Below are 17,642 nucleotides of genomic sequence, written 5' to 3'. Positions count from 1 at the left end.
CACTTAAGAAACCCTAAAAGAAAGTCCAAAGGCATTAAGCTAAAAAATAACTTGAAATTTAAAAAATACATAAACAAATTGTTTACAATTAAAAGAAAATTACAAATATTTTTAATTGCCTAAACTATTGTATAATTATTCTCCAAGCCATAAACTTCATGTCCCTTGAATTTCAATCTTCATGGAGCATAATGAGCCTCGAGGAGATTTGTTCTTCCAATTGTTTGTTCCTTGACCTTGTCATAGGTCCTTTGAACTGCAATAGTTCTTCCTTAAGTTCTTCCTCTATACATAGGATCAAGGGGTAGTTCTCTATCGCAATGTCACTAGTGTAGAAATAACATTTAACGTCACGCGTTTAACGTCTAACGAAAGGAAATCCAACGTTAAAAAATGACCGATGGCAGTTTTGTAAATAAAACGACATTATAGAAGTCGGTTAAATGGGCCCCTGACGTCGAATAAGGTATAGACGTCGGCTCCCCCATGGTTAGACGTCAAATGGTCTGCATACAGGATTGAAAAGTTACTATTTTATTGCCTTTAGACATCAGATTAGATGTCGGCTTCCCCCTCCACAGACGTAAAAAATGTTCGAAAATATCTCATTTGGGTGCTAACATTAATTTTTTTGTCACTTAGACGTTGGCCTCCTCCCCACAGATGTAAAAAAGGTTTGAAATTACCTCATTCTGGGCATCAATATTAATTTTATTTACCACTTAAACATCGGCTGGGAAGGAGGTGCGACGTTGGAGCACTTAGACATCGGCTAGGAAGGGGGGCCGACGTCCAATACTTTGCATTTTTACCCATTCCAAAACGCGAGCACTAGTTACGTGTTTTCTCTCTCGCTGCGTTCAACTTCTTCCTCTGCTTTCTTTCGTTCGCCATAACGTTCAGGTAAGTTTTCTTCCATTTTTCACCATTTAAAATCATTTTACACCGATTATATTACGTTTGGAACCATTATATTTCATTTGCATCGATTAAAATTCGTTTTCATTAGGTTTTTGTGCAGTTCTTGGGCGCGTTCTAGGACAACTGTGGCGGCGATTTTTGGACCGTTATTGTGTGCGTTTTTCTCCTCACCCTCACAACCGCACCTGTTTTCTCCCTCATCTTCACGACTTGTTACTCGTTCTAAAATTCTGAAAATTTTTGTGGTGTATTATTGTGTTCGATATTGATATTTCATGGTTTTAGTGAAAGAAAATATTGGCGAAATGTTTTTAAGAAAACAACCCATAAATTGACGTCTGTTGTCAATTAACGTCTGTCAGAAGTGCAACAGACGTTAATTGACGTATGTTCAAAGACAACAGACGTCAATTTAACGTCTCCCACTATGATGTCGGACATTTAACAAACGTCAAAAGCCTAAAATAACAAACATTAAAAGCTATTTTTGTGTTAGTGTGTCTAAGTGGTGCCCAACACTACTAGTGGCACCCGATAGTATATCAATACACGGAACACCCTCTTTGAGCTTTGATTGAGTAATTTGACATCTTATGAGTTAATCTCCACTTGGTAAACATCCTAATACTTTAAAATTTTCAGATTCTTAACTCAAGTCGGACTAGATTACTCAATTAAATGATCTCACAGATACATTCCAACAACCATAGATTCAAGTTTTCATATATAATTCCAACAACCACATATTCAAGTTTTTCATACATTCACATAACTTCAATATAATCATTTCTCAACTTAACATTTAATTACTTTAACATACCATTCATCAATACAAATCAAGTTACAATATTGCTCAAGATTACATCATAGTCAAATTATAATTCACAATTATATTGAAACTTAACATCTAAAATTATAAGAAATCAATTCCTCTGTGAGACAATTCTAATAACTTTAAAACATCAAAACTCCTTTAACTCCACAAGATGATCTATTTATAAATAAAAACATTACAAGAACGATCCGGTCATATCGTTATGATCACTTATAAAGCAGATATTCATATCGATGATTTTAAGAATACATGCAAACAAAAATGAAGAAAAACACATTTGACCAATAAAAAGAAGAAGAAAATCAACTTATTTAAACAAAAAATTGATCGATTATCCATGTAAAACACAACGCTATAAACATAACAACAGTTTCTAATTGTCAAACGAATGAAAAAATCTAGAAAAGTGATGGTGATTTCATATAAAATAAATTATTGTTAATTCAAACTTTTTATTAATAAAATAATTTAGTATACTCTTTTTGCAAAAATAATCACTGATTTTAATTTATTTTTTAGGTTCTTACATCCAATGCACATGAAGAACCCACTAACCTCTCACTGATGTAAATTATTAACGTAAAATAAAATGAAAGGTTAAAATTGAAAATCATTCATTTCAATTCATTTCAATTACTACGCACACACTTATATTTTACTATTTTTATCATGCAAAGGTTAAAATAAGTTAAAAACATATATTCTTTTAAAGATAGATATATAAACATATGTTGTTTAGGTATGTCACGTCCCATTTATTACTGTGCTGAGTCACCACTGTGGTTCCATAAATGCACCTCGCCACACGTGCACCTCCACTGACACGCCATCACATCCACTCTGCATGCGACTGCCAAGTGTCGTGTGGGAACATTCTAAAACCTTAATGGAATCCAAGTGGCAGCCAGCGAGTGGACGTTCGTCCTAAGTGGGGAGAGAAATTAATTTTCAGAAAAACTCTTCCCCACTCTTCTGCACACTTCGTCTTCTTCCCCAAACTCTGGATTTTTCAAATTCTCTGCCTTCTCTCTAGAACCTCCATCTTCTCTCTACCGTAACTCACCATTCTCTTCTCCGTTCACGTTTCAGCACCGTGAGGACGTTCCCTGCACCGAGAGCTACATATTGAACCGAACGACTCCCAATTCTGGTAAGTTTCACTTGGGCGATCGTCTCTGGTGTCCCTGTAAACTGTTTCAGTTGCATGCAGCGGTGTATGCTAAGCCCTTTATTTGTCTTTTGATTAGTTTAGTGGGAAAGCTTAAGAGAACGTTGAGAGAGCTCATTTTATACGAGTCAAGATCCATCCTTTAGGAAGTTCACTACTGAATCCGGGTAAGGGAAGCTTATTGTGATTTAATTTATACTGTGTGTTGTATGCATGTCGGTATGGATTGTATGCATGAATTGTATGCTGATGTATTAGTTATGAACGATCGCTGTTACACTGAATGAATGTGGTATGCCTTGTTTGATTCTATGCTGATGGTTGCTTGGTATGAATGATTAATGAGAATCTTATAAAATATGTAATTTGATATTTTGATACGATGTATAAAGTATGAACTGAAATATGATAATATGAATTCTGTAATGTATGAGATTTATGGTGGAGAGAAATTTTAAGTTATGAATCGTATGAAAACTGTAAAGTTATTGAAAAATGAAAAATCTGAAAAATATCATATTCTCTGCTTGATAATGTACGCTCGTCATCGAACGGTCTTATACCGTTCGGTTTCCCTTGAAAAGGACTTAGAATAGAAATTCTTTCATTTGGAAAGGATTCGACTTACACTACTAGAAAATCGTTGAATACCGAAGGATAATTACCGAAGGCCAGCTGCCCCTCGGTAAAAATGGTAATACCGAAGGATTTTTCGACGGTCAAAAAAGTTGGTCATTACCGAAGGTTTTTGGCCCTCGGTATTACACAGAGGATATACCGAAGGCTTTTGGCCGTCGGTATATGCATTCACTTAATGAAATCTGAATTTGGGATTTCCCTCTTCCATTTTCCCAAATACTTTCCGAAGAGCTTGTCCCAATCTTTCACTCCCGTCCCCGCTTTCCACTCTACCGTGCCCTAATCTCTACCTCCCTCTTACATTCACCTTCCGAAACCATCATTGCCATTGATTGTGAAGTTGTGGAGCTGCTATTTCTTTACGACGGTGGTTTGGCGGCGTCAGGAGGTGTTGTCGCGGGGTGGGCAGAGCTTGTAATTGCCAAGGGAGGCTAATCCAGGGGTTGTGTGACAAAGTGCCTTTCGGTGCGTGAGAAGGGTTGCACGACAGAGGGTATTCGAGGGTTGTGGCTACCGTAGAGGTGAGTAATTGGTTCCTATTATTGCTTTAAATTAAGTAGCTTTTGGTGGCTGCCCTGTTTGTGATGCATGTGTGAGTTAACCTGAATATATGTGTATTGGTTTTGGTTGTCATTGGAGATTTTGTTTAACACTAAATATGATTGGAAAATTATTGGAATTGTAGTGGTGCGTTGAAGGTGGAGTGAAGCGTAGTGTAGGGAAAAAGTGTGGTGTTAGGAGGCTGTCTTCGTCCAGGGAGCTGGTTGTAGCGTGGAGGTAAGCTCTTTGTCTCTGAATGAAGCTAGCATTGGTGTAGAATTATGGTTAAATGTTGAACAAATGTCGTTGCATTACTTAAAGAATGAGATTGTATTATTAGAGTGTTTTGAGTTCATCTTAGGAATTACATTGCTTGTATTACTGTTATGCATGTTTGGTAAGGATTGAAACCACAGCTATGGTCATATTAGGTTCAATGCTATTTTTTCTTATATTCCAAGCTATGTTGCATGTGTCAAATGTAGTGTTATGGCCATATTGGTAAAGGGTATGAAGGTTTTAAATGTATTAAAGTCCTGGACATTTGATTCAGTTTTGTTTAAGTATATTAGAATAAATGCTGTTATGAAACTGGTGATGATATCATGGTATGTGTGCATGTGATATAGGTACTTAGTTAGTTGATACCTTTGATTTAGGTACTTAGTTAGTTGTTACCTGTGTTGTTGATTCATTTTCCAGTTTTAGGTGTTTGCTTTAGCCTATATAAAGGGTTTGACTGGTCTTTTACAAACCAAAACACACAAACACAGTAGTTGAACGTGAATGCAAAGAATTAAAGGATTGAAGACCTTCCCTTTTTGGTTTAAAGGAGAAGTTATCATGCAAAGACTTTAACATAATTGAAGAAGAATTAAAGGATTGGAAACCTTCCCTTATTGGTTCCCTTTGAATTGTAGGAGTAGAATTTGCTATCAGTAGCAAATGCTCCTTTTCTCTCTTTTCTTTTTCTCTTCTCTCATCTTGTGCTATCTTGTCTTCTTGTGTCTTTCTCATTTATTCTTCTATCTTTTCTCTCAATTCCTCTTCTCTCCTTCTAGTCTCGCTATTTGTATTGTTATCCAAGAGTTTCTCAAGTTTTTCTTTAAATTCAATTTCCCTTGTAGAGAAACCATGTACACCTATCATAAATGTTTTTCCCTCAAAAATGAGGTATCCCATTAATTCTAGGTCTCTCTTGGTTGAAGGAGAAACAAAGTTTGTTCTCATGCAAGCTCTTAGCTCATACCAATCATGAATGAAGGATTTTCTACCTTTCTTGACACTATATTACCTATGACTCCACCACTCACTTGCATGTTCTTGTAATGTAGAAAGATATATGTTAAGAGCAAAGGATTTAGTATCTCTATGAAGAGAAGGATGTATTATATCAAATTTTCTTAATGACCTTTTTCAAGAAAACAAAAGAAAACAGATTACAAGTTCAAAACTCAAATAGGATCAAGATAAACTACTGTACTGCTCCATATATTCACTGATTTTGAATTTCTTTCTGTATCTGTCTTGGTGCTTTAGCCCTTCAATCCTTGTTGAAAGAGGATTCAATCTTCTGGAACAATATTGGGTACTACAGAGTATTGATTATGCTGTTTAATTAGCTCCTCATGCAACCGTGAAACTTCAAGTAGAGCACATTCATCTCATTCTTAATGGTCTTCAGAAAGCTGTCCAAAACAATTATGCATAGGTTGAATTTAAATCACGAGCAATTGCACTATGCTGCAAGGTTTTCCTCTATGAATTTAGCTTATTCAAACTCCAAAATCACGTGGAAATTTGGTACTTAAGCTGTGATTGAATTAAATTCTTTGCTTTGAAAATCTTCTGCACAAGCTGTAAGACACCCTTCAAGTGAAAACCTGGACTGTTATATCAAACCACCAAGAATATCTAATGCTCCAAACTGAACAAATTAATGAACTAGCAAAACTGATTTTGAATTAATGGAGAATTTGGAGAGAAAACTAGCTAAAACAGATATAGCACCAGAAAAGTAGAAAGTGAACTGATATAAAGAAGATTTGAAGAAATGTGTTTTGAACAACTTTGAGAAGTTGAAATCTGGAACTTCAACTATAGAAACCAGTTCAATTAACAAGTTTTCGAAATCCTTTTGATCATGTAAAATTTTTATCAATTTAGAAACTGTAGAAACCACCTTGATAGCACAATTTAATTTGAGAAAATGGATTTTTGAGTGCCAAAATTTTCCTCTCGGCCAGGGCTATTTAGCTTTGGGTGCAACCTCACAACTCTATTTCTGCACTGTTTTAGGGTACTCTAGGAAGTTTCTTTGAGGTTCAATACACTCAATCTGTCATTCACTTTGATATTCAAGTGGCCTCTCAAAATTTGGCTATAGGATTTGCCAATTTTTCACTATTTTTGTCACTGCATAATTGTGTTTCTAGAAGCTATTTTCCCTTACTGTAAAGGCAGTTAGATGAAGAGTTATACAAGTTTCCACCCCTCAACATGCTACTAGTAGCATGAGCAATTACTGTAGCACAAAATCTGCACCAATAACCATGTAAACAGCACCAGAAATGAGAAAGTAAGGCTGAAACAGAACTGACTTACTATGGACAAAACCAGATTTTTAATTTAAAGACAAACAACCAATTAAGGCTATTAATAAAGGAGACACTCAAAATAGATCCTAACACAGGTGTAGAGTATATTAATAAAGCAAGAAATGTCAAAATGGAGGTTGAAATCAAGGTGAAACCAAACTGTTTGACCTTGTGCTTTGGCTACTTGTATATTTGGGTACAGTTTATGGTTCAATCAAATTTTGGTTTACCTAAAACCAGGAACATTATTATACTATAACGAGTGAATCACCAAATCACTAAGGTAAGGGACAACAAAATACTGGAACTTGAAGCAGCTTGGAAGAAAGCCAATTAAATATATACAACTAAATTATGGTCTAAAATGGATGTACAAGTAAAGTGAACAAACTGTAAAGAATATAACTATAAAGAATATATTATGTAATGTTCTCAGAATCCAAGATATTTACCAATCTCTGTTTTGTTGATGTCCCTCACTTACTCTGAATATTTTTTTGGTGGTGTGATTGTTTATTTTACTGCATAATTGGCAACAGTAAGGCTTGGTTTTCGGTTTATGGTTTTTGTGTGCTATTGGAAAGCTTGAACAAGTTTAATTTGGTGTAAGAAAGTTGAAATTACTGTTCATTTGGTAATACTTTGGTTTATATGAAGATTTTGGTTTTAAAGCATGACTTTTTGAGTTCAAATGGAAGTGGAGTAGTGATATTGAGTTGCAGGCTGTTTATAACTCATTTTAGAGTTTAAACACAATTAAAATCATCAAACAAAGTTGCTTGAACATTCATTTGTGTGTTTAAATCTGTTCCATACTAGTTTTAGTATGAAATAACACAACAAGGGACTTTGTCTAGTGGAGAATTTTTTGTCATGCTACTTTTTGATTATTTTCTTTGGCCACAAGTTGTCAAAATTTAAAGAAATTGGTTTGTTCAATTCTGGTGCAGTATGATAAATTTGTTTGGTGATGTTTGGTGATGTTTTAGTACGAGAAATGATATGAGTGAGATGTCCAAAACCAAATGCAGCTGCCTTATCTCCTGTGTTAATTTGCATCCTTTGTTTTTTCATGGTTGAGAGAGTTCTTTAGTGGTTGATCAAAGTAAATGTGAAATGATTAAAAAGGTTCCAGAAAAGTTGAAAAAAATAAAAGGATGGATGGGTGTTAAGCTTTGTCATTATACTAAAGCAGGGTTGTTTAACTGGCACAAGCTCTGTTTTAGAATGATTTGTTACGTAATTAGTGGCACAGCTCCATCTTTCTTTGATTAGTCTTTGATCCTTAACACACTTTTCTTCTTTCTTTGTTTAAATCACTTTCATTTTCTTTTTATAGTTGTTAGGAAGTTCATTACTAAAATATTATTTATGTTCAAGATGGCCTGATCAAACAAGTCTACAGGACTTTGTTTTCTTATTTTTAATTGTTCACACTTTAGAAAAGTTTTAAAAAGGAAGAAAGAATTTAAAGTAAAGTCTTATGCACCTCATTGGGTCATAGTTAGGTTTATATGAAAATTTTCTTTCTAAACCATAACTTTTGGAATTAAAATGGAAGTGGAGTATTGATTTTCAACTGCAAGCTGTTTATAACTCATTTTAGAGTTTAAACACTAATAAAATCAGCAAACAAAGTTGGTTGAACATTGAGCTGTGTGTTTAAATACCTTTTTGGATACTATTAGGTAATGCTTAAACTGTTGCTGTGGTTATTAAATTAATGGAACAATATCTAATGAATAACCTTAAATACACTTGTATTTGATGTCTTAGGTGAGTTTTTAAAGCAATTGTGGCCATAAGGGGAGGAAGAGAGTCTACAAAGAAGACTTGAGCAGGAAAGGATAACAAAGGCGAAGGTATGGTCACCTAAACTAAAATTGCATGATTATATGTGATATATGTTATTTTCATTCTTGTTTCATGAATTTGATGTTGTTATAAAATGTTGTGAATGTCCACTTTGAATGTTAAGTTATGTTGAATCGAGTTTATGATACTGTATACATTGAGTTTTGTCAAACTTTGTTTTGAATTGTTTGAATTTGATTGTCAAATATGTAAGAGTTTTTAGACTTAGAACCTAGAAAAAAGTGTTGGAAATCCTGGACTGAACCCATTAAATCCCTGCACTGCCACTGACCTGGAATCTCAAGTAGATTTCACCACTTGGAGGGTTGGTATAGTCAAACACTGAGCTGGAATCTCAAGTAGATTTCATCAGTTTCCTTGTTTAAATTTTCTAAACCAAGTTGCCCTATTAGCAGTAGGTTATAGTTGTTCAACACCATAGAAACACTTCATCCTCTTGTCTTCCACAGTACCCAACAACAATCTATTTATAAGTCAAACTAATTCAACTTTCTAAGTACATGGATGTCTATTAAAATAATAATGGTGTTGACGATATGGAAGCAAACTTTGAAATGTCTGAACTTTTGAAATAAAAGTATAAAATAGAGTACAGTGACTGCAGATGCAGAATTTTAAAATTAAAATTCCACAGGATTAGTCTAGATTATAACATTCAGTTTAAACGTTTATTTAAGATATTAAGATAAAATTATAATGGTAAGAATTACATGTAAGACTCCTTCAAAACAAACAAACCCAGTGGAGGAATTGAATAATCACTAAGACTAAACACTCTACCAACCACTTGTTGTCTTCTTTGTAATCATCATCTTTTCCCATCAACACCTCTTGTAATCTGACGCAATTTAAACATTTTTCCATTCTCAAATTTAAACAACGTGTTGCCAATTTTGCAGTGCTGGTCCATCAATGTTTTGTCATATTTACGTTAAATATTATACTACTTTAATCCCTCAAACATTAAAATATAGATTGAACTTATGTATTATTGTTTATCTCACATATTATATACATTATTTTCCAGTGCTGGTCCATCCAAAGTGTTACTAAAAAACACCTTGGCAGTTCCCAATTTTGACTGAATTTTGATGGTTTAGTATACTATTATGCACTTAGACCATTATATCAGGAATTGAACTATGGTACTAACTTTTATAGATCACTTTAGATATGCTCAAAGTGTGACACAACATAGAAATGGTAGATTTCGAAATCTTACTTTGTTATGGCCAAAAGTGCAGAATAATCACTCCCTCACACCACCAAAAGTGAGTTTATAACATTCAATTAACTAGGCAATGTTAAAAGTCACTGTAGAATGTATAAGTGCATAAGACCAACCCGAAAAACAGCAACAAGGTGGAGTTAAACAGAAATTAGATGAAACACCTAAAAATCACTACTCATAACTGAAAAATATTGTACTAATTTTGCAAACTGCACTAAACTAGGAAAATATACACCAAATAAAGTATCCTAACAAGTTAAGAATGGTAGAACGTTGCTATTTAAGCAGTGCCAGTACATAAAACACCTAAAACTCAAAATTTGTCAACTTAGAAACCTAAAAGTAGTACCTAAATTACACTACAAGTCCAAAGACCGAAAAGTATTTTAAAGTAGTCACAAAAACAGTAAACTAACTATCTACACCACTTTTAAAAGATAAAAGAAAGATAAAATTGAATTGTCAATTGAGAAATAAAAAGAAAAACAGAATTTGACTATTGAACACCTATAAATAGACTAAAGTAGGTGAGAATTTTATTTCCTTGGACAAATTTGTTATCAAACCTGCATTTAGACCACCAGTGAATGTTCATATATATGTTGTGTGTTGATGTATATATTGTATGCTCCTGTATATTGTATGTTGATTTATTTGGCTACTCCTTCATTCAATTAAGTAGTCATTTAAAGTCGTATGTTACTAAAAGCATTCTCAATAGAATGAGAAGGGTAATAATACCTTAAACACTTACAATTTACAAAATATGTGAAAGTACTCTATAAAAGAGAACTTTAGTAATGTTAGATGATTATTGACTCCCCAAAGTTGTATACACAACCACTTAGGATGTCAAAGGCATTTCAATACTGAGGACCTCTCTTTGGATGCCCTTATTGAATGCCGTAGACAATAGTGTTCAAATTGCCTTCCATGTCTGACTTGAGTAGTAATAGGTCTATTACTTATGTCACATGGAGTGTTGCTGTTTTGGCTAAGTTTTTTTTTTGTTTGGCTTGTCACAGAACATGGCCCATTTTTCCAACCATCGTGGATGGATGTACGACCGTTGTTATAGTGGAAGGAGAGGTTTGAAGGAATCTTTTGTCATCGGAGTTGAAGAGTTCGTGGAGACAGCCCGACGATATCAATATTATGCCCTTGATGGAGGGATTCGATGTCCATGCATCAAGTGCGAATGTACAAGCATTCTGAAAGATGAAGTCGTCAAACTTCACCTTTACCAAAAAGGGTTCATGCCTAATTACACGGTCTGGACATTTCATGGTGAAGAAATTCCTTCGACCTCCACTGCAGCTGAAAGACGGCTTGCATCAGGTTCGAATACTGTTGTACATACATGTGAGATAGATCAATTTGCCTACATGCAAGAGATGGTCGACCATGCTCTTCGTCACCATGCTGCAGAAGCAGACGATAGTCATGATGAAGAGCCTCCAAATGAAACGACGCAGAGGTTTTACAATTTACTGACAGAGGCAAATCTACCTGTATTTGAAGGTTCATCTGAGTCAAAATTGTCAGTGTGCATTAGACTCATGGCTGGCAAATCTAATTGGAACGTTCCCATTCAAGCAGTGGACTTCTATACAAAACTGATGTTAGATTTGACACCACCAAACAATTTGATGCCGAAGAATTATTACCAAGCCAAAAAATGTGTTTCAAAGTTGGGATTGGATGTGAAGAAGATTGATTGTTGTGTTAATGGATGTATGTTATTCTATGACAATGACAGTGGCAAAAATGATGCAATGTTGGTGGAATGCAAGTTCTGTGGCTCACCTCGATATCAGACAATGCATGCTGGACGGAGGCAAAAAAAACCAATTCCATTAAAGTCCATGTTCTACTTACCTATAATTCCAAGATTACAAAGATTGTTTACTTCAATGCAAACAGCAGAACACATGACATGGCATGATGGTAACAAAACTCCGGGACTTTTGCGTCATCCTTCTGATGGTGAAGCTTGGAAGCACTTCAATCGTAAACATCCATCCTTTGGTAGTGAACCGCGTAACGTCAGACTTGGTTTATGCTCTGATGGGTTTACCCCGTACATTCAGGCGTCTGCATCACCGTATTCATGTTGGCCCGTGATAGTTACCCCATACAATCTACCACCTGAGATGTGCATGACAAAGCCTTACATGTTTTTATCGTGTATAATACCAGGTCCATCTAATCCCAAATCATTGATTGATGTTTACTTGGAGCCTTTGATTGATGATTTGAAGAAGTTATGGAATGGTGTTTGGACGTATGACGTTTCAAGGAGGCAAAATTTCCTTATGAGGGCAGCCTTGATGTGGACTATTAATGACTTCCCAGCGTACGGCATGTTATCTGGTTGGAGCACACATGGTCGATTAGCTTGTCCACATTGCATGGAACATACAAAGTCATTCCAATTGAGTCATGGCCGGAAAAGTAGTTGGTTTGACTGCCATCGACGGTTCTTGCCCATTGATCACCCCTTTAGAAGAAACAAAAAGGCATTTCGAAAAGGACAACTTGAAACGGATATGCCCCCGCCAAAGTTGACTGGATCACACGTGTGGAGAAGAGTGAAAGACTATCCAAAAGTGACTGAATCTGGTCAGAATAGGCTAGAAGGGTTTGGGGAATGGCATAATTGGACTAAAAGAAGCATATTCTGGGAACTTCCCTATTGGAAGGACAACTTGCTAAGACACAACATCGATGTCATGCACACAGAAAAAAATTTCTTTGACAATGTCTTCAACACAGTCATGGATGTTAAAGGTAAGACAAAAGATAATGAGAAAGCAAGAAAAGATTTACCTTTGTATTGTGGACGAAAAGACTTAGAGTTGAAGGCACAAGGTAACGGCCGATTATTTAAACCAAAAGCAAATTACACCATGTCAAAAGACGAGACAAGAATAGTGTGTGCATGGATAAAGGAGCTTAGAATGCCAGATGGATATGCTTCTAACTTGTCCAGATGTGCCAATGTTCAGAACGGTACTATTCAAGGGTTGAAGAGTCATGATTGTCATGTATTCATGGAGACTTTCATCCCTCTTGCGTTCAGTTGTTTGCCAACACACGTGTTACATCCACTGATAGAAATCAGTAACTTCTTTAAAGATTTGTGTTGCACGACACTAAAGGAAGATTCCCTTAAGAAGATGGATGAAAATATCCCGATTATTCTCTGCAAATTGGAAAGAATATTCCCTCCTGCATTCTTTGATTCAATGGAGCACATTGCAATACATCTTGCATATGAAGCTTGGCTTGGGGGACCCGTGCAGTACAGGTGGATGTATCCCTTTGAAAGGTTTATGGGAGAATCCAAACGCTCAGTTAAAAATAAAGCTAGAGTGGAAGGCTCAATTTGTGCAGCTTACTTGCACAGAGAGACAACTTATTTTTGTTCACATTATTTCAAGAACTTCATGTTGTCCCCCACTCATGTCAGAAATGAAATGCAATGGCAAGTTGAACGACGTGAAGGTGCATTATCAGTTTTTCGACAAACAGGCCGTCACGCAGGGAAAGAATTCACTCACTGGTTAACTGATGCTGAATTCAACTCTGCTCATGTCCATGTCTTGATCAATTGCAGTGAAGTAAAGCCGTACCTTGAGTATGTCATCATCCATCTCTAATCTATCAAGCGGTTTAATTGTTATACACTAATTAATTTCATTTGTACCAGCTCATTTGTTGTGGCTGAGCAAGTCGCAGAAGGAAACACTTCTGCTAGAATACACTCAGAGTTTCCGCATTGGTTTAGAAATCAGGTCCGTAGTTTTTCCTCCGTTTAGAGCAAGGTAAATTTTACCATTGCTTTTATAATTTTGTTACTACCTTTGTAGGTTTTTAATCAGGCATTAACTCCCACGGTTCAAGAGTTAAGACATCTCTCCAATTGGCCAATGAGATGTGTCAAAGAATGGCACACTTACTTCATCAATGGTTACAAATTCCATACACATGAATGGTCTAAAGGAAAGAAAACATCAAATTGTGGCGTGTATGTCAAGGGCCTAACAGAGGGGTCTTATGATGATTTCTACGGCATCATTCATAAAATATATGAGTTAGAGTACAACAGCACTACTTCTCCAAACAGAGTGGTACTCTTCTATTGTGAATGGTTTGATCCTTCTAGAGCTGGTACTAGAGTCGATCCACGCTTTAATATTGTCGAACTGAACCAGAGATTAAGATATGGGCCTTTTGATCCTTTCATTCTACCATCTAATGTGAGACAGGTTTATTATGTGTCATATCCACCATTTCGCAATATTGACAAGCGTGGTTGGGCCGTAGCAATACAAACGAAGCCTAGAGGTCGCATAGACTCAAATGAAGTTGAGGAAGATGTAGCCTACCAACTTGACCAAATGTCACAACCACAAGAAATTATCGAAGTTGAACGTATAACCGCATTGGTCGACCCTGATGGTGATGGAGATGAATTAGAAGCAACAGTACAAGGTGATGAAGAACAAGAGGAAGAAGAAGAAGAAGAAGAAGAAGAACAAGAAGAAGCAAATGAAGAAGAAGAAGAAGAAGATGATGATGATGATGATGACGATGAAGAAGAAGAACAAGAAGAAGAAGACGATGATGAAGATGAAGATGAAGATGATGATCATGATGACGATGATTGAATGTTGAACATCTATTGTAGCAAATTGGACTATCATTCCATTACCATTATCTAAAATACCATCTTTAAGTTGTATGCAATTACTTGTACATTGACTTTGAAAACAATTCATCCTTCTTTATTTATTTATATTTATTCGCTTTGTTTGTAACCATTTCAATGCAGTAATGACAGGACAAGGTTCAGAGCGTCCTGATAAAGGAAAAGGGGTAGCAAGGCCTACAAAGAGGCAACGGCAGACACCAAAGTATGTACTTAGGGTGCCTGCTAGACTACCTACCCCTGCTCCCGGTAGTTCATCATCTGTGGGGCCTCCTCCTACCCCTATTATACAGACTCCTACACCAGCAGTAGACCCCACTCCTCCTCCTCCTGCAGTACACCCTTCTACTACCACTGCAGTAGACCCTTCTCCTCCTCCTGCAGCACACCCTTCTACAACCCCTGCCACAGACCCTCTTCCTCCTCCTATTATTGCCACCCCCACTCCTCCCCCTATTGTTATTACACCCACTCCTCTCTCTGACCCTACTTCTATACCTTCCTCATCTTCTGTACCTCCTTCTGAGACCGTCACACCACTTGGTGATCCAGATTCAAGTGGTGATGGTGAAGATCTTGACCCTCCCCTCCATGATCGACCATGGATTGAGCCCTATGGTAAAGGGTAAGTTTATAATCTGTTGATATCATTTGATGTTTAAACCATATTGTAATTGAAATGAGTTTTGTTATGCAGGTTTATTCCATCTAGGGTTGCTTCCCAGGCCATCACACGTTCAATAAAGCAACAGTTTTTAACTCCATGGCCTACTTGGGGAGCAATACCTAAGGACGACAGGAAGCCATTCTGGCAGCGCTTTCAGGTGAGCAATCTATTACACTAATGTTGGGAATATTTTAGTATGTTCTGTAATCAATGTTTGTTCTCTTTAATGTTACAGATGAAGGTGCAGTGGAAACCTGAACATGAAACTCAGATACACAGAAATTTCCACATGAAAGCATCTCATCGGCTGTCAGAGATGTTTAGGGATGCCCGGAATGCAGCACAGCGCCCTAACTGGCTGGGTGAGCACATTTGGAACTCTTTACTGGCCCATTGGAATACAGTAGAGTTCCGCAATAAGTGTGCCAAAGCCCAGCGGAACAGAGCGTCTGAAAGGGGTGGCACCCTGCATACTGGTGGGTCGATCACCATTCATGAGCATGCCATTCGTATGGTATAATCTCATTACATAACATTTTCTTTCATACACAAGTTATGTATATTGTATTTCATATGTACGCTTGTAATTCTTAATTATGTTACAGGCACAGGCTCTAGGACGGGCGGTCCATGTTGATGAGGTCTTTGCACAGACTCATGTTCGGAAGGGAACTAATGAATTTGTTGATGAAAGATCTCGGAAGACTCATGTAAGCAAATAACACTATTACTAATTTTTTATTTCTGTTATACTGTCGTTCTCTGACATTGCTTTTAATGTTTCAACAGGAAGACTTTTCTACGAGACTTTCACAGGTTAGATCTGAACATGAGTCAGCTCCTACACCGGATGATGCCAGTAATGCAGATGATGACATCCGTAGGACGCAGTGCTGGATCGACACCGTTGGTGGGAAGAAAAAGGGACGAGTGTATGGTGCGGGACAGCTTGCTGCAAACTATACAGCATCCAGAGGAGGTACTCTGAAGCACCAGCCTTCTTCTTCCACCAGTACTCCTGACGAGGTTCTTCAACTCAGGCAGGAACTCCATCAACGTGACCAGGAGCTCACTGATCTCAGAGCAGAGTTTTCAAATTTTAAGGCCCTGGTCATGACTGTCTTGCCTCAAACCTCACAGGACGTACAAAATATCCGTCCCACCCAATCACGACCGTCCTCATCACCTGCTGCCACTCAGCAGCCCACTTCAGTCCAACCCTCATCAGTCCAACCCTCATCAGTCCAACCCACACCAGTCCAGCCATCAATAGAGGAGCAGGATGATGAAAATCATTCTGATGATAGTTATGTACATTATTAGGTTTCATTTTCTCATTACTTGTTAGACAAACTTTTGGATATTAGAACATTTTGAGTTGATATCATTTCAATGTTAGATGTACTTACACACTTTGGATGTTACAACATCCTTGTGTTACATTGTTTTATGTTTGAACTATAAATACATTATTTTTACATTAATGGATGTCCTGTGGATTATTTGATGTGCCTTGGATATTGATCATTGATTGGATCTTTGAGATGCACATTATGCATGTTTGTATGTGTTTGAAAATTGTTATGCAGGTCTGTTTGTAAATTAAATTTGTTATACAGGTCTGGGTTGCAGAGGGAAAACCATTTCTCTAAAACCTGCTCTGCATTTTACCGAAGGCTTTTGCCCTTCGGTAAATGCCCTCGTCTGGCCATTACCGAAGGCTTCCGCCCTTCGGTAAATACCCTCGAATGCTCATTACCGAGGGCTTCTGCCCTTCGGAAATTACCGAAGGCTTTCGCCCTTCGGTAATTACCGAAGGCTTTCGCCCTTCGGTAATTACCGAGGGCTTTCGCCCTTCGGTAATTACCGAAGGCTTCTGACCCTCGGTAATTACCGAAGGTCAGAAGCCCTCGGTAATGGTTAGCGACAAGGGATTTACCGAAGGATTTTTGGCCGTCGATGGGCCTTCGGTAAACGTCCATTATCGACGGCTTTTGGCATTTTCCGAGGGTTTCTGGCCTTCGGTAATGCCCTACTTTTTTGTAGTGTTAAGAACGAGCGTCCCCTTTTGAAATGCTATTTGAGCGTTCGTCCTAATAGCGCTCGGTTTATACCAAGCGTTCGTCTTAAGTAGCGCTCGGTCTTACACTGAGCGTTCGTCCTAAATTGTGCTCGGTCATCTATTTGAGCGTTCGTCCTAAGTGGCGCTATGTCTCAGACCGAACGCTAGTCCATTTCCGTGAATTGCAACGAGCAAGAATAGCGCTTGTCCTGAATTCCCATAAGCGTTCGTCCTAAATTTTAAATAGCGTTCGTCCAATATAATTATTGACGTTCGTCCAAAAATTTATTAAACGCCTACTTTCGCGCTCGGTCATTGACTGGCGGTTTGTCCCCTGAATTAAATTGTGTTTGGTTTATTTTACTCAACCAAGTTGTGAGGTATCTATCCATT

At 37.2% G+C, this 17,642-nt stretch overlaps 1 protein-coding gene across 1 annotated transcript; it reads left to right on the top strand.

The window, feature by feature from the left end:
• The first annotated feature begins 3,615 nt into the window (after window positions 1–3,615).
• On the top strand, window positions 3,616–16,839 carry LOC148195586 (uncharacterized). Its single transcript, XM_088095252.1, has 9 exons — window positions 3,616–3,721; window positions 3,793–3,977; window positions 4,249–4,340; window positions 14,738–15,145; window positions 15,218–15,344; window positions 15,423–15,701; window positions 15,793–15,897; window positions 15,977–16,399; window positions 16,807–16,839. Exons 1-9 carry the CDS (start codon window positions 3,616–3,618, stop codon window positions 16,837–16,839), a joined length of 1,758 nt encoding a protein of 585 aa, XP_087951378.1.
• The last annotated feature ends 803 nt before the right edge of the window (window positions 16,840–17,642 follow it).

Source organism: Vigna umbellata, chromosome 7, assembly GCF_029865625.1.
Source record: "Vigna umbellata cultivar VRB3 chromosome 7, Vumbellata_1.0, whole genome shotgun sequence".
NCBI lineage: Eukaryota > Viridiplantae > Streptophyta > Magnoliopsida > Fabales > Fabaceae > Vigna > Vigna umbellata.
This window is presented reverse-complemented; position numbering and strand designations above follow the sequence as displayed.